At 49.0% G+C, this 22,267-nt stretch overlaps 1 protein-coding gene across 1 annotated transcript in view; it reads right to left on the bottom strand.

Annotated features, from left to right (window-relative positions):
* The window catches only part of SHANK2 (SH3 and multiple ankyrin repeat domains 2), a 539,915-nt gene that overhangs the window by 297,987 nt on the left and 219,661 nt on the right, over nucleotides 1-22,267 (bottom strand). The window contains exon 13 of the mRNA XM_031943606.1: nucleotides 14,674-14,787. Coding sequence (XP_031799466.1) covers nucleotides 14,674-14,787 — 114 coding nt within the window. The remainder of the gene's footprint in view (nucleotides 1-14,673; nucleotides 14,788-22,267) is intronic.

The raw sequence follows: 22,267 nt of genomic DNA, 5'->3' as shown, positions 1-22,267 counted from the left end.
ACGCTGGGCTCGGGATGGGAAGATTCATCTTCCCGAGTTTAAAACTAACCTCAAACACTGAAGTTGGCTACATGACCCTGGGCAAGTCACTTCTGCCTCAGTTTCCTCATCTGGAAAATGAGCTGGAGAAGGAAATGGTCCCAGGACCCCGGCAAGAAAACCCCAACGGTCCTCGACCATCTTCCACGGAGCATGAGGCCGGCTGTAGCTGGAATGAACGCTTGGAAGCGCTGCGCTGTTCAGAGAGGTTTTTAGAAACAGCTGGAGTTGAATGACACAATATAATTCACAGGCTCTCAGAGTGCCGGGCAATTATGAGGCAAAAGCAAGACTAAAACTGAGTCCGACGCTCCGGTGCAGAAGGCAAGAGCTTGGGACTGGGGACGTTCTCGGGCCTGACGTGGCAGCCTGGACTCCGCTCTCAGAATGAGAAAGCCCGTTTCTCACCAAGTGGGTCCAGGGGGATGCTGAGACATTTTGGAAGGAGGAAGAGCCCTTAAAAAACACAAGTCTTTGTGAAATCCGGCCTTTGCATCCACAAGGAAGCTCTCCCCTCCTGGGGGGGGGGGGGGGGGGGGGGGGGGGTCCCAGCAACAAAGAATCCAAAGTGTCATTTAAAAAAAAAACTCACTTCCAAAAAAAAAAAAAAGAAATAAATAAAAAGCAAAAAACAAATTCTCTTCTTCAAAAAGGGAGCATCCGGCTGGAAAATCATCCCCGGCTTTGTAAGTCAGAAAGGGACATTACCCTCCAGAGCCCCTGCAGCTACCATGAACCTCGTGGGGTCTCCTCCAGCCAATGAGCCCGCACCCTTATTGCCGAGAATAGTGAGAAATCCTCGCATTAAGATAATATAATGCAATCGACTTTTAAATAGCACGCCAACCTTTATGCATCTTTTTATTTACCTCCACTCGGAGAAGTGCATTTGCCATCATCCCAGCTCCCATTTTAATAAAACCTAAAGCAACATGAGGATTATTATCCCCGTCTTCTACCTGAGAAATCGGGGCACAGAATAGTTAGTGATTTTGCCCAAGAGCACACAGCTAATAAGGGCCAGATTACAGTCACCAAATCTCAGGTTTCGAAAGGGCCGCGGAGACCCACTCTGCCAACCCAGGTTGGCAACAAGATGCCCAGCATGTGGGCATCCAGCTGATACCTAAAGACCATGAAGAGAGTAGAAAATGCAGGCGTGAATACCCGATCTCCCTCCTTTGAAGTCAATGACTGTTCTCTTACGCCATCCTGTCTTTTCTTGGGGAAAAAGCCAGACCTGAAGATCAAGGGCTTCAGGCTACAATCTAGTTACAAGCTAGCAAATCAAATTCTGAAACCTTCTGTTTTTTCTCATCTGTAAAATGGGCACATTAGAAGGCTCTGTTCCAGTCTCAAAGACCCTGACAGAAGATGGAGAGGCTGTCACCACTAATCTAAAAGCTCTTCTCAAACCTGTTTCCTTAAAAGGGCTTGGATGATGAACAAAAGATCTTAAGGATTTCCTAGAGAAACAGAAGAAAAGTATATAAAGATCCCCCATGCTCCATTCAGGAAAAAAGATGGAATTGATGGCAGGAAGGAGACCCTTTGGAATCCTTGCGGGGATTGTTCCAGGAAGAAATGGGGTTTCGAAAATGTGACTGTACTTGAACGTATCACGATTTCCCTCGGCAGGATTTCTGTAAATGTTTCCTCTAATTATTTTGATGGTGAGTCCCACCTGAGGGAATGGGGAGGAGGGAAGCAGGCAGGTGGATAATTTTCTCTCTAGGCTAGTAAGGCAGATAGAATAATGCTAAGTTTTACCATATTGTTCTGGGTGAGCTTGTGACTAAAATGAGGAGTCCAATATCACCACCACAGTTTTACTACGTTCTGTTGGGTGATCCCCGTGATTGTACAGCTAGTAAGTCCCTGGGGTGAGGTCTGAAGCCGGGTCTTTAGACTCCATCGACAATGGAGCCCTATGTTTCCTATTCTGATGGGAGTGTGTGTGCCGGCTAGATCGGGAGAATGCTGTGGGGAGAACTGAGTTAGACCTGGGCACAAACACCAGACACGGCCCCTCAGGGATAGTTCCAGGCACAAACACCGGGCACGGCCCTCAGGTCTGGACCTGGACACAAACACTGGGCACGGCCCCTCAGGGATAGTTCCAGGCACAAACATGGGGCACAGCCCCACATGCTCTTCCTGGAGATAACATGGAAAGCTGGGAGCTCAGTGATAGCACCACTGGGGGATTCTGGGACTAACCGAAGGACCATCAAAGTCCCTCTGCCCTTCTCCACTTTTCACCTGGTTAAAAGGACGGTTGCAACAAATCCAATTGGCGGATGACCCTAAGCTGGGGTGGGGCGGCAGGGTGACCACAAACTGACTGGAAGATGGAAAACAGAGTTTTCCAGAGCCGTGGATAGCTGAGAATACTGGGCTGAGTTAGGAGGTCATACGACAGGAACCAATGCGAGATCTCATGCACAAATCTGAGGAGCTGACCCACAGAACCAGTCCCTAGCTATGGAAGCATGGCTGGAAAGCAAGTTGTCTGAAAAAGATCTGGGGGCTGCAGTGTCCTCCAGGTTCACCAGGAGTTAAGAGCACGCCGGGATCAGTCTGGACCCTTTACGGCTCTGGTGTGGCTCAGGCCACATCTGAAGTACCAGCTCAGCCAGGGACGTGTCCAAGGGACATGGAAGGTGCCACGGCCAGGGAGCTGACATGACCTCAAGCTTATACGCCACAATCATAGGCAAGAGAACCGCGTGTGTCTGTGTCTTTACAACACGAGTGCCCAGGGAGCACTTGAGGAGAAGGAGTGTTTGAGAAACTGAACTGGGAACGTTCCCCCTGTGAACGCTGAGCTCGGGGGAGGCTTAGGAGGGGTGGGGGATGGGGGCTATGGCCTGTCTGTCTGGCTGTCCATCTGTCTCTCTCACACACACACCTGAATGCACACACCTCATCTCTGCCCTTTTTGCTCCACTTGGCCACAAGACAAAGACCGATTCGGAGACACAGACACAGATTCCAGTTTCCTGGGTCCTCCCAACCCCAGCATCCTGAGATGATCCAACTCACAGAGCCACGAAATGAAGAGAATGATATGCTCGCTCCCTCTCTTTGGGGCAGCTGAGAGGCAAGAGCCGTCGTGAACCTGCAGCCACGACCTGGAGCTCTCGTTGTTCCACCAGCACTTCCCTTACTATGAGGGAGGGAGGGAAGGAGGGAGAAAAGGAGGGAGGGAATGAGGGAGGAAGAAAAGAAGGAAAGGAGGGAGGCAGGGAGGGAGGGAAGGAGGAAAGGGAGGGAGGAAGGAAAGGAGGAAGGGGGGGAGGGAGGGAGGAAGGGAAGGAAGCCAGCAAGGAAGGAACAAGAAATAAGTTCCCATTTCTTAGGTGACACTTTTTTGTGGTAAAGGCTGGCACAACAGACCCTAGTCAACTATTCAGAGCAGAAAGGCTGCTGACCCCAGAGGAGACAGGTTAGAAGGCTTGACTGCCCCCCATTTTAGCAACCAAGGGGAGAAAAGAAAAATACCTTCAAAAGGCAAGACTTGGAGGCCGTGGTCCGCAGCAGAGCTCCCCATGCAGAGGCTGGCACCTTGCTCAGAACCAACAGGTCATCTGACTCCTGGGACTCACAATAATGTCACTGTGGCTGTTGACCACAAGGAAGCTAGAAAACTTTCCCAATTTGTGCCAAGATTTCAATTCTCGTGTTCTCTCTCTCTCTCTCTCTCTCTCTCTCTCTCTCTCTCTCTCTCTGTCTCTGTCACACACACACACACACACACACACTACTAACAATCTGTCTTTTCCAGAGTAAAGGCTTTTCCCCAGGGGAGCCCACCCACCCGGCAGACCGGCGGCCCATGGCCTGGTACAGGACGGGTGCTTCTGGAAGTCAGTTCATTCTTGTCCATCCTTAAAGTTCTTCATAAAAAGAGAGTTTCTGCCTGTTTTCCTGACCCCATTTATGAAGCAGAATTCAAAAATCATAGATAAAAGTTAAAAAAAAAAAAAACAGATCCTGAGAGACATGGATGGGGAGTGGTGTGAGGAAGGAAACAGAAAAAAACCCAGAAAGGCACAAAGCCTGATTGTGAACTGGAAAAGTCCTTCCAAGTCATCTAGCTTCCCAGAGCGCCAGCCCCTAAGCCAAGCCGTCTGTATCTGAAAGTGGGTCCTCCTTACAAATGACCTTGCAAGGGACATCTAGTGTTTGCTAGACCCGCGCTGATGGGAACTTACTACCTTCCCGGGCGATTCATTTTGGGGACAGTGTGAACTATTCATCTTTTTCACATCAAATCTAAGTCTGCATCACCAGCAGCCCCGCGGGGCCTCCCTCCGCTCGCCCTTCCCCAGACCCATCGTTCTTATCTTGATCCTTCGGGCCCAAGCAGAACTAATCTCCCGGAGGAGATCAGGACGCCGTTTTGGACAGGACATCAGAGCAGAGATTTGTGCAGCCGCTGTTATTATCTCCCGTTATGTAACAATGGCTGCAAAGTCCTTCTCTCACTCCAGTTATTGCTGCACTTTGTAGAAACGGACGCTCGCTCCGTTTCTGACAGAAATCGGGAGTTTCCCAGCATATTGGCCCAGAACTCAGCAGGCGAGAAACACTGAGCCTCCAGTGACCACGGCACCCATCCTGGCTTCTCTGAGCCCAACGGGGCACCAGGGGGGCCCAGCTCTCAGACCGGGGGATCGATGATCGCTGAGGGCACAGGAGCCGGACTCTGAACAGAGGCAGTGCTGACAGCCGCTAACAATTGGTTGAAATGGCACAGGAGGCGCTGCTCTGGGAGGTCAGAGGAAAGGCCAGGGTCCCTCCGCGGCATCTAAGGCACAACGTCTCCCTCCCCACGGGCGCCTCATCCCCAGTGGGAGGTGGCTCTCCTCCGGCAGCCCTGCGCCCCCGTGCCCTATTAATGTCCGACACGGCTTGGGCTAGGGCAGCCTCCTGCCCATGTGGTGAGAGAGAAGAGAACAAGGCGTGACTGGAAGCCCACTGAGACCCCGGGTCCCTGCAGGCAGCTTTGCCTTGACTGACCCATGTTCTCTGCACGGGCACCTCCAGGCCCAGGCCCCATACCCTGCTGACTAGCAGCAGACCCAAGCTGGGGTCCGTAACAGGCAGGGTCCCCACAACCCCAGACACACAACTCCTTCTCCCTATTCACAGCTTGGCAGAGGGCCCATCGCTTCTCGCTCAGGGTTTGCACTAGTCTGCCAATGGGCCTTCCTGCCCGGAGCTCTCCTGCCCTCACCAGCCAGAGAGTTCTGACCGTGTCACATCTCTACTCTACAAACACCATCAGACTCTATGGCCTTCAGGATCAACTATAAATCTTTGGCTTAATTTTTAAAGCCTTCTTTCCTCCCCTCTTTTCCTTTCCTCATTCCCTCCCTTCCTCCTTCTTTCTTCCCTCCCTTCATTCCTTCTTTCCTCCTCCCTTTCTTTTATTTCCTCCCTTTCCTCCTTCCCTCTTCCTTCCCTTCATTCCTTCTTTCCTCCCTCCCTTCCTCTTTCCTTCTTCCTTCCCTTTATTCCTTCTTTCCTCCCTTCCTTTCTTACTTCCTCTCCTTCCTCCTTCCCTCCCTCCCTCTTTGCCTCCACCCATTTCTTCCTTCTTTTCCCTCTTCCTTCCTTGAAGTTCTTATGCCATGCACATGACGCTTTTTCATCTGTCTCTATCTCCAAAACACTTTCCTTTTTCTCTTCCATATACTGACCTTGCTCTCCTAAAGTCTCATCTAAAAGCTTTTTGTGAGTGTGAGAAATCTACCCCACCTCCTGCCTTCCCTCACGCCCCCAGTTCCCACCCTTGGAGAAAGCCTCTGTTTACCCTGCCTGCATCTTTAGGGAGGTCCTTCTGTAGATGATGCTCCCACCCTTAGACTGGAAGCTCCTTGAGGACAGGGAAGGTGCTGGCACATGGAAGACCATTAAGCAGCACGTGGGGGGGGGGGGGCTACTGGACAGCAGTATCCTATGGGATTTCTGTATTCCCGGGGTCTACAGCAGCACCTCACATGTAGTAAAATCTTAATAAATGCTTATTGGATAAATGAATGCTATATCTGTTTTATAGTTTCATCTTGAAATGAAAATAAATTTAATGTTTTTAATTAATCAAAATTGATTCTGTCTTGCTGCCAAACCAGGGGAAGAACGGGAAGAACTTGCTGCCTATATGCAGAGGCAAGCAAAAAAAAGGACTGCACTGACCGTGTCCAGAATACCCCCCACCATGTCCCCTTCCCCACGTCCCCTTCTGCATCAGTTTAGTTCTTCAAGTTCTGACCCACCAGAAATGGCTTCTCCCACATCCATCTTCAGAGCAGTTGGAGTTCCTCTTGTGCCCTTCTCTTTTCCTCTGTGCCCATGGTTGTGCCTCATCCTCCCTAACTGGACCCCAAGTCCCTGATGGCAGGGACCTGACCCTCCCTGCTTCTGGATCTCTCATAGGACTGACCACATTCAGAAAAGGCCCAAGGAAAATTGGAGTAAATGCAAAATTCACAGTCAAGAAGCCCCAGGTGTGTTCTCAATAATATCAGGGGTGAAACAAAGTTGCCCACTATCACCATTACTATTCAATATTGTATTAGAAATGCTAGCCTTGGCAATAAGAGAAGAAATAGAGATTAAAGGAATTAGAGTCAGTCATCAGAGAACTAAATTATCACTCTTTGCAGATGATATGATGGTATACTTAGAAAACCCTAGAGAATCAACTAAAAATTTATTAGAAACAATCCACACTTTAGCAAAGCTGCAGGATACAAAATAAATCCACACAAATTCTCAGTATTTTTATATATCACCAATAAATCCAACAGCAAGATATACAAAGAGAAATTCCATTTAAAATAAGTGTAGTATAAAATATTTGGGAATCTATCTGCCAAGAGAAAGGCAGGAACTATATGAGCAAAACTACAAAACACTTTCCACATAAATAAAGTCAGATCTAAGCTATTGGAAAAATATCAACTACTCTTGGATAGGTCGAACAAATACAATAAAGATGACAATACTCCCTAAACTAATCTATTTATTTAGGGCTATACCAAACTCCCAAGAAACTATTTCACTGACCTAGAAAAAATGACAACAAAATTCATCTAGAAGAACAAAAGGTCAAGAATTTCAAAGGAATTAATGAAGAGAAAATCAAATGAAGGTAGGCTGGCTGTATCAGATTTAAAACTATATTATAAAGCAGAGGTCATCAAAACCATTTCATACTGGCTAAGAAATAGACTAGTTGATCAATGGACCAGGTTAGGTTCACAGAACAAAATAGCCAATGACTATAACAATCTAGTATTTGACAAACCCAAAGGTCCCAGCTTTTGGGATAAGAATTCATTATTTGACAAAAACTGCTGGGAAAATTGGAAACTAGTAGGACATAAACTAGGTATTGACCCACACCTAACATCATATACCAAGATAAGGTCGAAATGGGTTCATGATCTAGACATAAAGAATATTATATACAAATTAGAAGAACATAGGATCATTTACCTCTCAGATTTGTGGAGGAGGAAGGAATTTGTGACCAAAGAAGAACTAGAGATTGCTACTGATCATAAAATAGATAATTTTGATTATATTAAGGTAAAAGTTTTTGGACAAACAAAACTAATACAGATAAGATTAGAAGGGAAGCAATGAATTGGGAAAACATTTTTACATTTAAGTGTTCTGATAAAGACCTCATTTCTAAAATACACAGAGAATTGATTCAAATTTATAATAATTCAAACATTCTCCAATTGATAAAAGGTCAAAGGATATGAACAGACAATTTTCAGATGAAGAAATTGAAATAATCTCTAGTCATATGAAAAGGTGCTCCAAATCACTATTGATTAGAGAATGCAAATTAAGACAACTCTAAGGTACCACAATACACCTCTCAGATTGGCTAAGATGATAGGAAAAGATGATGATAAATGTTGGAAATGTGGGAAAATTGGGACACTGATACATTGTTGGTGGAATTGTGAATACATCCAGCCATTCTGGAGAGCGATTTGGAACTATGCTCAAAAAGTTATCAGACTGTGCATACCCTTTGATCCAGCAGTGTTTCTACTGGGCTTATACCCCAAAGAGATACTAAAGGGAAAGGGACCTGTATGTGCAAAAATGTTTATGGCAGCCTTTTTTGTAGAGGCAAGAAACTGGAAAGTAAGGGGATGCCCATCAGTTGGAGAATAGCTGAATAAATTGTGGTATATGAATGTTATGGAATATTATTGTTCTGTAAGAAACTACCTGCAGAATGATTTCAGAGAGGCTTGGGGAGACTTACAGGAACTTATGCCAAGTCAAATGAGCGGGACCAGGAGATCATTAGATACTTCAACAACAAGACTATATGATGATCAAGTCTAATGGACATGGCTCTTCAACAATGAGATGATCCAAATCAGTTCCAATTATTCAGTAATGAAGAGAGCCATCAGCACCCAGAGAGAGGACTGTGGGAACTGAGTGTGGAATACAACATAGGATTCTCACTCGTTCTGTTGTTGTTTGCTTGCATTTTGCTTTTTTCCTCAGGTTTTTTTTTCTTTTCTTAATCCAATTTTTCTTGTGCAGCAAGATAGCTATATAAATATGTATACATATATTGGATGTAACATATATTTCTACCATGTTTAACATGTGTTGGACTACTTGCTATCTAGAAGAGGTGTGGGGGAAGGGGGGGAAATTGGAACACAAGGTTTTGCAAGGGCTCACGTTAAAGAATTGTCCATGTATGTGTTTTGAAAAATAAAAAGTTTTAATAAAAAAAAGAAAAAAAGAATCTCCAGGTGTTTCATTAAAAAACACCCACGTCCCCAGCTCTGCTGCTCAACTGCTCACTCTTTTCATGATTCCACCACTCCCTGAGTGCCCTTTTTATTATTTATCAATTGAGGTTAAGTGACTTACAGGGTCATGTGGCTTTAGCCAGGGCCTCGTGTCTCAGCCCAGATTTGAATTTGGGTCCTCCTGACTACCTGCTGTCTCCACACTAATCCTTCCTGAGGAAGAATATTGAACTATGTGGGTGCTCTCATCCCCATCAGACAGGCAACCTAGATTTAGATGCAGTTAAACTGGGGAAAGCCCTGGCCTTGGGAGCAAGAAGCAAGAGGTTGTCTGCCTTGGCATTGGCCTGGAGAGCCCCCAGTCCTGGGGACCTTGGGATTGTTTCCCCCTTCCCCCCCCAGGAGCCCAGGAAAGCTTCTCCTTGATGGAAATCTATCCCTGGGGGAACCCAGAACCAACTCATAAAACTAAATGTGGAGGAAAAGGAGGAGAGAGAGGAAGAGTTTCATTAAAAAACCTCAAAAGACTTGCATGAACTGATGCAGAGTGAACTGGGCAGAGCCAGGGGAACACTGTACCCAGTAACAGCAGCGCTGTAACAATGACCAACCGGGAAGGGCGTGACTGTTCTCCGCTATCGCCGATCCGAGACAAAGCCAAAGGACTCAGGACGAAAAGGGCCGTCCACCCCACAGAAAGAACGGGAGGCTCTGAATGCAGAGCCAAGCAGACGATTTTCTCTTTCTTTCCCTCTTTCATTTTTTCTTTTGTTTTGAGTTCTCTTCCATAAAATGACTAATCTGGAAATGTTTTACATGATTGCACATGTATAACCTATATCATATTGCTTACTGTCTCAGGGAGAGGAGGGAGTAGGGAAACACCGAAATTTAAACTCAAAATTTCAAAAAAAATGTTAAAATTGTTTTTACATGTAATTGGTAAAAAAATAAAATATGATCTAAATATAAAATAATGAAGCAAAAAAAGAAAAAGAAAAATCTCTAAGAGAGCTGAGGAGGAGGCCCAAGGGACATAAAGAGAGAGAGAGAGAGAGAGAGAGAGAGAAATAGAGACACACAGAGGCAAAGACAAACAGAGAAAGAGGAAGACTGAGACAGAAGGAGGAAAGGAAAGAGGGAAGTAGAAACAGAGAGAGAGAGAGAGAGAGAGAGAGAGAGAGAGAGAGAGAGAGAGAAAGACGTAAATTAAACCAAGCAGGGAAGAGTATTCCACAAGAATGTCTTAGCCCCATTTTCAGTCATAAAGGGTAATGGTGACCATAATTCAGTTGCCCTTTTTTAGAAAAATGTGCTCCTTTGCCCTTTGCGTCACTTAGAGCAACAGCCTTGACAGCTGCGGCCCCAGCCCGAAGACCGTTCTGTCCCTGTGAAGCTCCCCATCTGCCTCTGAAAATGCAGGCTCCTCTCCCAGGCAGACAAGAGCGAGCGAGCTCCACTCAGGGGAGGAGAGCGGGCAGTGCTGCTCCTGAGATGGCCTCTCTTGAGAGCATTCCTCTGAGAGATGCTGCTTACAAACAGGCGGTTCTGATCCAAGGAGGGGTTCTGTTCCAAAGAGGGGGTCCTGAGCCTAAGAGGGAATTCTGCTCCTGAGAGGGGGTTCTGCTCCAATGAGGCAGCAGAAAAGGGCAGGGATTCCAGGTCACCCTTTCTGCTTCCCAGCCCAGTTCTCTCCCTGCCAGCTCTTCTCATGTCAGAGTAATACTGGATTTGAGTCTGACTTTTTACCTCCTGCTGGAGATCGAGACCCTTGTATTTACATTAACTCTTTTCCTACCGTCCCCATCGCTCCCTCCTAACAGATGTTTGTCTCTGTTAATGACTGGCAGGTTCACAATTAAAAAAAAAAAAAAGCCTAACATCTCCTGGACAACTTGTTAGCTGTGTGAGCTCGGACAAGCCCTTTAACCTGCCCTGGCCACACCCTTCTTTTTCCAATGTGAATTCGAGACCAACAGCCTGGGAGGTCCCTAGAGCTCTGATCCATCCGTGCTAAATCCGCAGCCCGACACCCACCCCCAAAATCGCGCCCGTGAACGTGCCAAGAAAATGACAAAGTCCCAGCCCCCAAACAAACTGCTGGCGAAAGGCAGGAAGCGTTCCTCTAAGTCAGGCTTCGGAATGGGAGCCAAAAGGATTTTACCCAAAATAACTGCTCTGCTTAAGTTAAGCTGCACCAGAAAATGCCACAGAGACATCAGCCTCAGTTTCCCTGGCTCAAGAATGGAAGGAGGGGTCCACATCAGTGCTGTCGGACTCAGTAGAAGCAGGGATCCCTACCCAAAGGCTCCTACAGCTGTGCGCTGATTTAGTTTGCAGATGTTGTGTTATTTGTGTTTTATTGTATTTTTGTTCATTTTTGTTAAATGTTTCCCATTTTGATTTTAATTTGGATTAGGCTGCATTTGGGAGTTCTGAAGGCCCCAAGAAACCTTTGCTGGAGAGGATCTCGAAAGCTGCTCCCAGCTCTACGGTCCGAGGTCCCTCCAGGCTTTGATGCTCACCTTCTAAAGTTCCTCCCAGCCCTGACGTTCCCTGCTCTGTGTTCTAAATGGGAAACTTGGAGTTTCATATTTTATATCCATGGGTCCTCTGTGGTCTAAGGACCCATGGAGATCGAATTTGAAACTCCAAATTTAAAAAAGTGAATTGTGTTGTAATTTTATAATACTTAAATTACTATTTTGTAACCAATGTTAATTTGGTGAGTGGGAGCTGTGTATCGATGCCCACTGTGCTCATTTTGGCCACAGGGGAACGGGCGAGAGCCATTCTGAAGCTCCAAAGGGACCCCCTTTTGTCAGACCAACAGCTTTGATGGGGGAAGGAAGAATGGCTCTGCCATCACCGTCCCTGCCGTCCATCCGGGCCCCTGCGGGGCAGGTCGCCAACCCCCCGGCCTGTGACCGGCATCAGTCACTCTCATGATCTTTAGGTGGAGTTTCTGTCCCTGAGAACTAATGGCCTCATGGCAACACAAGTCAGCAAAGTCCAAATCAAGTCCTTGCAATTCAAGAGTCCCTTATTACGGGAATATTAAGGGAATGGGCCAGCGCCGGGGATCCAGAACCGGAAAGATCTAGTTCTTCCTTCCACGCTGTCAGGGGCAGCCAAGTGAGGAAGAGAAAATGATCTGAGCAAGAAGGGATCGCCAGGCTCTGCGGGTGGGCTCGGGGGGCTCGGGAAAACTTCCTGTGGGAGGGAGCATGTGGATGGGAAGCAGAGGACCCGGTGATTTCCAGCCCCGGGGAGGGCTGGTGTGAATACATGGAGGAGGAAGAGAGAATTTGGTTCCAGAACAGTCGTCCAGTTTGGCTGCAAGATGAAATGTGTGTGAAGGGAAGTAACATGAAATCAGCCCGCAAAGGTAAGCCCAGCCAGACTGTGGGGGCCCTAAATGCCAGGCGGAGACATCTGGTCTCCTCTGCAAGGAAATGGCTCGGCGTGCCAGTGCCCAGCAAAGTCAGCACCAGGAGCTCCTCAAAGCTTGCTGAGTCGGACAATCCTGGGGAGCCATGGGAGGCTTCAGAGTAGGGGAGGGCCCCGGCCCCTCCGGGAGACTCTGGGGACTGAGTGGAAGAAGAGATGGAGGCAAGGAGAAGAGCAAGGAGTCTATTAGTGTCATCTTGGTGGGAGCTAATGAGGGTCCGAGCTGGGCAGGGGGCCAGGGAGGCTGGATTGGGACAAGCGCACAGCTGACTGGGGCGGGAGGAAGGAGCAGGAAGCGCCCCAATCCCAGGCCTCCACGGACAGCGGCACCAGGGCAGAGCCGGGTTGGGAGGGGAGGGCGGGCTTAGTGAGAAGAGAATGGGCTCTGTTTGGATCCAGCTTGGCAGCCGTGGCCACCGGCCACCGGCGAAGGCAGGATGAGGCAGAGGGAGCGAGACTAGGGCCGGCAAAGGAGAACGGAGAGATGGTAAACTCCTGGGGACAGAGCCGAGCCGGCTCCCAGCTGCTGGGGAGGCTGGTACAAAAGGGGAACGTCGGTGTCCTCAAATGGGGCAGAGTGCAGAGAGAAGAGTTTTGGGGGGTAAACAGAGGGATGGGGCTGTCAATGGCAGAGCCCTTGAAGTAGCAACAGTGGGGTTTGGGGTTGTCCTTGTTCTCAGATGGAGAGGAACAAAGTGGAGGAGGGAGGAGATGGTGGCCGGGGGCCCCTACATAACTCCAGAGAGCAGCGTGGGTGAACTCTGCCCACACTCGCTAATTAGGATGACTGAGTCCCAGGGCAGAGCCAAAGCAGGATGGATTACTTCCTTCTGCCCCAGGGGGATGGCGGCCACTTAGCAGCTTCTGGGACAAGTGGGGAAAGGGGCACAAGAGGCATTGGAGGGCAGATGTTAAACCACCCACTCTGCAAAGCCCCCGTTTCTGCCCCAACCGGCTGGACAGCGCAGATCCCCAAGGAAAGGAACAAGTTCTGCTCAGTCGCACAACCAAGGAAAGCCTCATGGGAGCTCTGGGTCACGCCCACGCTTGCGGGCACGAGATGAGTGATGTCCAGTGAAAGAGTCTGGGAAGTGGGTGGGACGCTAACAGGTGACAAAGCTATAGAGAGGCCAAAGGGCAGGGAGGCTGAGTAAGGCCTGGGACCCAGAAGTCCTTGGCCATCGTGGTGAAAGTGATTGTAGTCCAGAGGCAGAGACCACAGTCAGAGCGCAATGGGCTACAGTGGAGGGAAGAGCCAGAGAACTCTTTCCAGGAGTCTGAAGGAAGGAGGAGAACAGGGGGGCTCATGTCCCTTAGAAGCAACTCCCCAAACTCTAACACAGCTGGGGATCCCATGAGGAGATGTTCCCATTTCCTGGGAGTCTGATTCTACTGAATGAAACTTCCATGTTGTGTACTCGCCACGCGATTCACTGAAAGCGAAACAAAGCCCGGGGCTCGGTCCAGGGGGCAGCGGGGGCCTGGGAAGGGCTCGGGATCTGCTGTGGGACCTCTGGGTTTCTGTTCTCCCTCTGAACCACGAGGAGCCAGGATTTGAAGCTCCCACAAGTTACTACCCAAGTTGTAGGATTCAAGCAAACGCCCACCAACTCAGACCCTGGGAGGGAGGGGGAGGGAGGCTTCAGCCCCATCAGAGCAAGGGACACAGGTCTGGTTCCGGCCCCGAACATGGCCCGGAGGACACACTAACGTACACGGGAGGCAACAAAGGAACCAGCTGAACCAAGTTAGAAGGGCAGGAGAACAGTGCTAAAAACTGGATAATCTGCGCTGCTTTATCCTTGTTCAGCCACAGGAAACTGAGGCAAGCAGAGCTTAAGTGAGTGACTTGCCCAGGATCACGAAGCCGGATTCAAGCCCCCATCTCCCTGGGCCCACGTCCAGGCTGCGATCCATTATGTGACCAACGGCGGGCGGGGGGGAAGGGGGAGGTCTCTTGTTTTGACTGATAACTGGCAGATCTGGGGGACTCTGGGGCAGCAGTTCGAGAGGGAGAGAATTGGGCTCCGGGTATCTAAGGCGCCAGGAAAGTCCTTTTCACGCACACGTAGGAGGCGGCAGCTGACGCTTATCTGAGCTATAGGTCCTGAAGGAAACGCCGTGTTAAGAGCCCAGTCCCCCGGTCACAAAGCTCACGGCCCGGCCCCAATCCACCCGTGGCGCCCGCAAAGAGACACGGAGGTGAGCCCAGGTGCTGGCACGGTCTGCAAAGTTCAGGTGCGGCTTCTGCCACGGTCGCAAGCCCGCGTGGGATTCTGGGGAGGAATCCACAGACAAGGATGGAGATCCAGGCCCCGGGGGCACGGCAAGCACGGTGCCCACTGGCAGAGAATAAGGGACGGACGGGCCTTACCTGGTTTGCTCTCATTCGGTTTGCACTGGACTTCCTCCACACAATCGGCAGGAAACCACCCGATGTGTCCCCGCGTGCTGCCTTCCCAGAAGCCGCCTTCCCCGATGCTCAGCACTAAGAGGGAGGAAGAAACAGACTCGTTAGCTCCGTCTGCTCATCATCCTTATCATCACCCTGACCTTTAACCTCATCCATGCAAAAACGCAATTTGTCCCAGACCTAAGATCCCAAATCTCCAGCTCCGGGGAACCGACTCATTTTATAGCTGAGGAAACAGTCTTGGGCAAGCGAAGTGAAGTGCCCAAAGTCACGTCGGTAAAGTGTGTCAAAGGGAGAATTTGAATCCACGTCCTCTGACGTCCAAAATTAATTATTAAGTTATTAATTTTTATATATTGTATCACGCTGCCTCGGTCTTAAAAACTTGTCCAGGGACAGCGAGAGACTGGGATTTCCCCGGGGTCGTGCTCGTGCTGCATTCGGACCCAGGCCTTCCTAACCCCCAGTTCCTCCAGGCACCTTAAAGGGCGGCTACAAGGACCAAAGGGAATGTTTTGGCTGCTGGGCTTGGGAAGCCCAAGGGCCGGGTACACCCCAGGAAGGAGACTCGGGAGCCATGAGAGCCGAGGGCCTGCCCGGAGCCTGTGCATTTGGCAGCCCCCTCCCCATTCCCCTCTGGGAGGTGACTGAGGAACAAACGTGGGGAGCCGTAAATGAGGACATCCCCATCTTGGTTCCCGGCTCGGTCTGACAAGGACCCCAGAAAGCTGGACCAGGACGAAGCCGCTGATGCGGCCCTGACGCGGCACTGATGCTCAGGGCGCCGGCCGGCTGGTTACAGGCGCTTCATTTAATGAAAAAAAGCACCTCCCAGCAGCCCCGGGGAAGAATCCCCAGGAAGTCAGTCCCAGCACAGCCCGGCCTCCGTCGCTGACTCGGGCCCATCTTGCTCCCAGAGCTGGATGCCCAACCTGAAGACCCGGGAGGCTCGTGGAGCCCACGCCCAATGGCTAGCGGCCCCCAACCAGACAGAACTGTGGGTTCCACTTGACCCAGTGGCCCAACCAGAAGCAACGAACAGAAGCTGTTGGGGCCAAGATTTGGGAATCTGGCCCAGGAAGCCAGAGCCACCTTGTGTTTATTTATCTCTTGTCTGATTCTGTGTGGGACCTGTCTGTGACTTTTGTGGCAGAGGCACTAGAGGGCTTGGCCATTTCCTTGCCCAGCTCGTTTTAGAGATGAGGAACCGGGGTAAATGGGGCTAAGTGACTTGTCCAGGGTCACCCAGATGGGAACTGTCTAAGGTCCCTGACGCTGTGCACTGTGGCCCCACCAGCTGCCCTCACCTAAAGTAGAGTGGGCTGAGGGGGAGAGCGAAGGCGGAGGCCCTCCCCCAAGTCTCCAGGCAAAGGCTCATGGGAATGACAGAGCAGCTGGTCCTTCAAGTATGGCTCGGGGCGGGGACTCTGAAGGCCTTTTCCAATTCCGAAATTAACCCCTCCCACCCACCCCCCCAGCAAGAACAAGGGCTGCAGCATCAAGAACCAGAGCAGGGGCACTACCTGGGCACCTCAACACTCAGAAAGGCTTTCTGTACCTTCTCTACTAACACCTGGGGAGGGAGGAACCATGAACCTCGTTCCAGAAAGGAGAAAGAAACGGGGAATGACTCGCTCGCTAGCAGGGGCTGGTGGCAGGACTTGGGTCTTGCTCCCGGCAGGCCCAGGCCTTTGATCTATTTTACTACTGTGATTCCTGCACAAGTCGGGAACTGGGGACTCTCAGCTGTTGTCTGATCCCATGAACATTCTCAAACAAGAGGTCACTTCTTCAGCTCTGCCTGGAACAAGGGCACCAAGGGGCGAAGGAGGAGCCGCAATCCGGCTGAGCGCCTCCGACTCTTCCTCCGCTGATGGGAGATGTAGCTCCGCAGGAGACATTACATCACCGTCTCTTTGATCGCAAGGATGAACGAGTACTTTGCTCACAACTGATTTGACCAGAAACCAGAAAACTTATGGAAGGGAAAAACTCTCACAAAGATTCATTTGACCCAGGAGAGGAATCGCTGTCCTTCGTGTCACCCTGAATTTTACACACTGACAACAGGATGGAGAAGAGCCTGCTGGGAATGGAGGGGTCATGGGAGGCAGGATGGAGAAGAGCCTAGTGGGGATCATACCAGCCCCTGTGCCTGCTGGGGGATGGCATTTGGGGTTCTTGTACATCCCTATACAGCTAAAGCAATTTGTAAACCTTCATGAATCAGTACTAACATCCACCACCATTGCCACCATCTCTTGATTTATGACAAAGGTCCTTCTACCTCCTAAGGTAGGAAAGAAGTGAAAAGACCGTAGAAGGTGACATCAATTTTGGCCTAAAAAGCCACAGAATTCTGATGTCCATGTGCTCAACGACTGCCATTAAAGGGGAGGAAAGATGCTCCTCAAGACCAGGCAATGTTGCAAGATTTTCCAAGGGCAATGTTGAAAATGTATCCTTGCATATGCTCTGAAAATAAAAAAAAAAACTTCAGTAAAAAAGATTATGTAGTGTTGAAGACCCAACGCAGGGAACCACTGGTAGCCCTGGGGTGCCCCAGGCTGGCCATAAGGAGCTAGGAAAGCAGAATGAGAAAGATGTCGAGCCCTGGCCACCAGACGCAAAGACTTGAGTCCAATTAGGACTTAAATGAAAATGGAAACAATATCTCACACCATTTCCCAAGATAAGGTGAACATGGATATGTGACCCGGACAGAGAGATTTCACAAGAAAATTAGAGGAACATGGAATGTTATTTATCAAATTATAGAGAGGAGAACAATTTATGAATAGACGAGATAGAGAGTATTATTAGGAATAAAATAGATAATGCCGATCACATTAAATTTAAAAGATTTTGGACGTAGAAAGCAAATATGGTGAATATTAAAAGGAAAGCAGCAAAGTGATGAAAAAAATTTATAGTTTGCCAGATAAAGGGTTCATATCTAAAATAGATAAAGAACTTTGTCAAATATATCAGAATATAAGTCATTCCAATTGATAAATGGTCAAAGGATGTGAACAGGCAAAAAAAAAAAAAGTCAAAACAATCTGTAGTCAAATAAAAATGCTCCCCGTCATTATTGATTAAAGAAATGCCAATTACAACAAACTTGAGATGTGCTTTCCTACCCACCAGATTGGCTAAAATGATAGAAAGGGGAAAGTGACAGATGTTGGAGAGGAAAATGTACATGCTCCAAGCCAGTCAACAACAGCCATCACCAAACAGCAGGGATGGCCATCTTACAATGGGAAGCACCCTCCCGAGTGTCCAAACCTCCCTGCTCGGGAGCTAGGATTTTCTCCACCACACAAGAGGTCAACAAGACTTTGCTTAAAGGTCTGCAACAACGAACCACCCACTACTACTCCTGCCCTTGGATTGGACGCTTTCTCCGCTCTAAGGCTCAATCTGCCTCTCTGCATTTTGTAAATTCTGCTCCCAGTTTCTGAAGCCACAGAGATGAACTCTATGCCCTCTCTTCCCTGGCAGATCCTGGAGGTCGCTCTCTTTAAGGCTGTTTATGTTCGGACGGAGAGATGCTCGATTTGCTATTCTCTCACCAGTTTGTCGATGTATTCCAGCTTCTCGATGTTCTTCGTAAAATGGGGCACCCAGAGAAGATGAACATCATTCGCCCTACTGCGGACATGGCTGGAGGAGGGCAACATCCAATGGAACAATGACTTTCTCCTTGTTCAATTATCTCCTTTTCTTAATGCAGCCTAAGCTTTCCTTCTGCTAAGTCATAATGCTCAAATCTTCCCTATGGGGATTTGGGTCCTCAGGAGGAGTCTGCCGTCCCTGCCCCGGGTCATTTTCACCAGCTTATGTTCAGCCATCATGGGATTGGGTTCCAGTCCCAGCCCAGGCATGGGAGGAGCCTTCTGAACCACCCAGTCTTCCTCCTCACTTAACCAGAGTAGGGGGTCTCCATGTGACTGAGGCCCCCACTGCCTGAGCATCCTGTGATGAAATCACACACTTAGCATCATGGGGGAAACTCCTGCCTCATCTGTCCCAACTCTGAACAAATGAAGAGCCCCACTGTGGAGGAGGAAGCAGCAAACAATCAGAGATGGCCGACCACCGAGCCCTCTCTGCCTGGTGGAAGCTTTCTCCTGGCAAGAATGACTCATTGGCTCCCAAAAAGGGGCAAGGCTGCGAGGGGCTGGGTCAGCAGGGACAGATGCCAAGGGCCCTGATTCCTGCCGCAGGGTCTGCTGGGGGGTTTCAGCAAGCTTCTGACCAGGCTCTGAACCCCCAGGCTGCACACATATTCCGGTTCATTCTGAAGCTGAATCCTGCCCCCTCCCATCCTACAGCATTGGTTTGGAGACTTCCAGTTGGGGACACTCTCTCCCTCGGGCTCGGAGTCTTGTGAATTTTGAGCTAGAAGAAATCTTAGGATCAATCTACTCCAGCCACTAGCTGGTGTTCCAGAAGGAACATGCCCAGGGCCACACAAGTATTGAGATTGAAGAGATTTGGCCCCAGAACCCAGGTCCCCAGAATAAGGATGGAGGTCATTCATTCCCCCATAGCACACTATTTCTTGGGCCAGGCCCCCAGCCCTTCCTGGTCCCAAGGTCCTCTTCTCCCTGTTCCTACTCGGTCACCCTGGATGTAGCAATAAACTCTGGAGTTGGTCCTTTAATAGGAATTGGATCCCAGGAAGCCCTTAACAAAAGCTCACTGAGGGACTGGGGACCATTTCTTTTTGTTATATAAGTACGAGACCTATACCTTCATTGCTTAGCATCATATATGCTCTTATTTCTGACTCAAAGCTCCTCCTAGACCCCCTCTTCTCTAATCCTCCTAATTTATGCAGATTTCCTAGTCTCTTTTGAGCTGCCCATTAATCCCCCTAGCTAAATGTCCTTAATCTGTGTTTAACAATTCAGAGCTAACCCTAACACTGCTGGACTGAAAAAAAGGCAAGAATAATTACTCAGAGGAAGAGGAAATAGGGAGGGAAGGAAGGAAGGAAGGAAGGAAGGAAGGAAGGAGGGAAGGAGGGAAGGAGGGAAGGAGGGAAGGAGGGAAGGAGGGAAGGAGGGAAGGAGGGAAGGAAGGAAGGAAGGAAGGAAGGAAGGAAGGAAGGAAGGAAGGAAGGAAGGAAGGAAGGAAGGAAGGAAGGAAGGAAGGAAGGAAGGAAGGAAGGAAGGAAAGGAGGGAGGGAGGAAAGGAAGGAAAGGAGGGAGGGAGGGAAGGAAGGAGCACAGGGTCTGGAGAAGGAATCGTGATTCCCTCTGCTGCACACTGAGGCAGGGTCCACAGGGGCAGAATGGTGATTACACTGTCACAGACAGTCATTTGCAGCAGACTTTTTTTACTTAACCATTTGCTCTTTATTACAAAGAAAGATATAACCTTGGCAGGCTGGTGAGTGATGGCTACATAGATCCAGAAATGATCATTAGGTAAAAATAAAGGACAACAATAAAACTTTTTTTTTAACTATTTTTGGGGGTCAACTAGTTGGTACAGTGGATAGAGCAGCAGCCCTGAAGTCAGGAGGACCTGAGTTCAAATGTGGCCTCAGACACTTAACACTTTCTGGCTGTGTGACCCTCAATTGCCTCAGCAAAGATAAAAAATAAAAAACAAAACAAAATGAATTTTTAAAAGTCATCTACACTTTCTAACATTCTTCTTTCCTCTCAGCATTTTTCTAATAAAATTTTTGCATAACAGATCTATTTCTAATAAAAATATTTTTTAATATTTCTATATTTCTTATATAGTCTAATACCAATTTGAACATATTTCTAATAAAACAATGCTCATAATCAACTCTGACATTATACATAGTTTCATACCACAAACCTCCCACTTATTTGAAGAAGGGAAAGATGGATAATAAAACTGATTTTTTTTTAAAAGAACTCTTAAAAACAAAATGCCAAAAAACAGTCAGCCCATAATGGTCTGTGGGGATCCAGCTCTTGGACCGCTGGTGGGGCTTTTCTAGGAGAAGCCGCCTACTGCGGCTCGGTCAGTAACTAGCCTGACCCTCCCTGCTCTCCATGAGCCTTTCCCCATCCCTTCCTGTGGGCACACAGGGCACAGGCTGTCCAGGCTGTCCTCAGGCAGGCTGGCCTTGTCACGGCCCAGGAAATCAGACGTATTGGGACTGCTGGTAGTGAGGGTCCTTGGCAGGTTGCCACAGCACTGGGTATTAGCCAGCATCGTGCCCACCATTTGGAGCCCAAGAAGGACCCAGCTCTGAAGCTGCCTTGGGTTGACAGTTCCTGCTCTGTGACTAATAAGGGCCTTCAGCCAGGTAGTGACTGATGGTGCAAAGCCATTAATGAGAGAAGGGCTTGAGGAGAACCAAGGGAGTGCAGCTCTTGGGCCAGAGCCTTCTTTCTAATTGATCTTCTGAAGGGGTTTGAAGCTGCCCTCTCTGAGTGACAGAGGAAAGTGCAAATGTCTCTCTAACGCCCAAACATTTGCCATCACAGCCCCCCTGGCTTCCGGGATGACAGATTCAGCACCGGCCCCCCCAGGAGCCGGCTTTGTGGAGGTCGGCAAGTTTGAGAACTCAGAGTCAGCCCGATGTCAATGTTCTGGCCGGGACAAAAAAAAAATCAAAAACCCATCGAAAATGGCAGAATCAGCAATCGCTCACTTCTCTGGAGCTAGTTCTCGACTTTTAATGACCCTGGTCCCTGACCACGAGCTGGAGGCCCAGGTGCACCTGGGGCAGCTGGGGATAAGTGGCTCCTTGCCCCTCCCTGCCTTGGCAATCACACCGACTCATGGGTGCTAGACAGGTAGCGTCTTTAAGTCATTTAGTAGGACCCCCTCCCATTTTACAGGGGAAGAAACTGAGGCACACGGAGGGTGCTGTCTTGCTCTGATCTAAATGGCAAAGCCAGATTAATCAGACACTAGAGACGGCATTCCTCCCATGTTAGCGCTCACCTTTCCGTAAATGATCATCCACATTTCCATCTCTAGTCCCCCATTTATATATGGGCAAGTATCCTTGGCGCTCCTGTCAGGCTCCTCGCCATCCTTCCCTTTTAGGGTCAAGCTCTGTGATTTCAGCATTTGGTTTTTACTGCTTTGTTGCTCTTTGTTATAATCAACAAAGAAACTGTTCACTTCGTTCTACTTGCTTCGTTTTGTATCAGTCCAGGTAAGTCTTCCTGAACTTCACAATTCCCATTTCTTAAGGGTCAGCCAGGCGGGTCAGCCAGGCGGGGCCGCTCTGCCCCTTGTCTCCCGGATTTTCTTCTCCCCTGCCAGGGGCTGCTCAGAACCCATCCAGGGTGGCCCCAGTGAGGCAGCACAGGGAGAGAACACCGGACGTGAAGGCAGGAAGGAATCACCGAGCCCAAATCCAGCCTCAGACCCTTCCCAGAGCAAAAACTTGCCCTCTTTCTGTCTCTTCTGCAAAGTAGGAATAACAGAGTCTACCTCCAAGAGTTATTAGGATATTATGGAAACAGTTGATAGACCTGAAAACACGACATCAATTCTAGCTATTGTGTAATTTCATTATTCTAATAGTTTAATAGTCCATTGT

This window comes from Sarcophilus harrisii, chromosome 6, assembly GCF_902635505.1.
Source record: "Sarcophilus harrisii chromosome 6, mSarHar1.11, whole genome shotgun sequence".
NCBI classification, from domain to species: domain Eukaryota; kingdom Metazoa; phylum Chordata; class Mammalia; order Dasyuromorphia; family Dasyuridae; genus Sarcophilus; species Sarcophilus harrisii.
The sequence above is the reverse complement of the archived record's forward strand: the minus strand, read 5'-3'. Positions and strand labels throughout refer to the sequence as shown.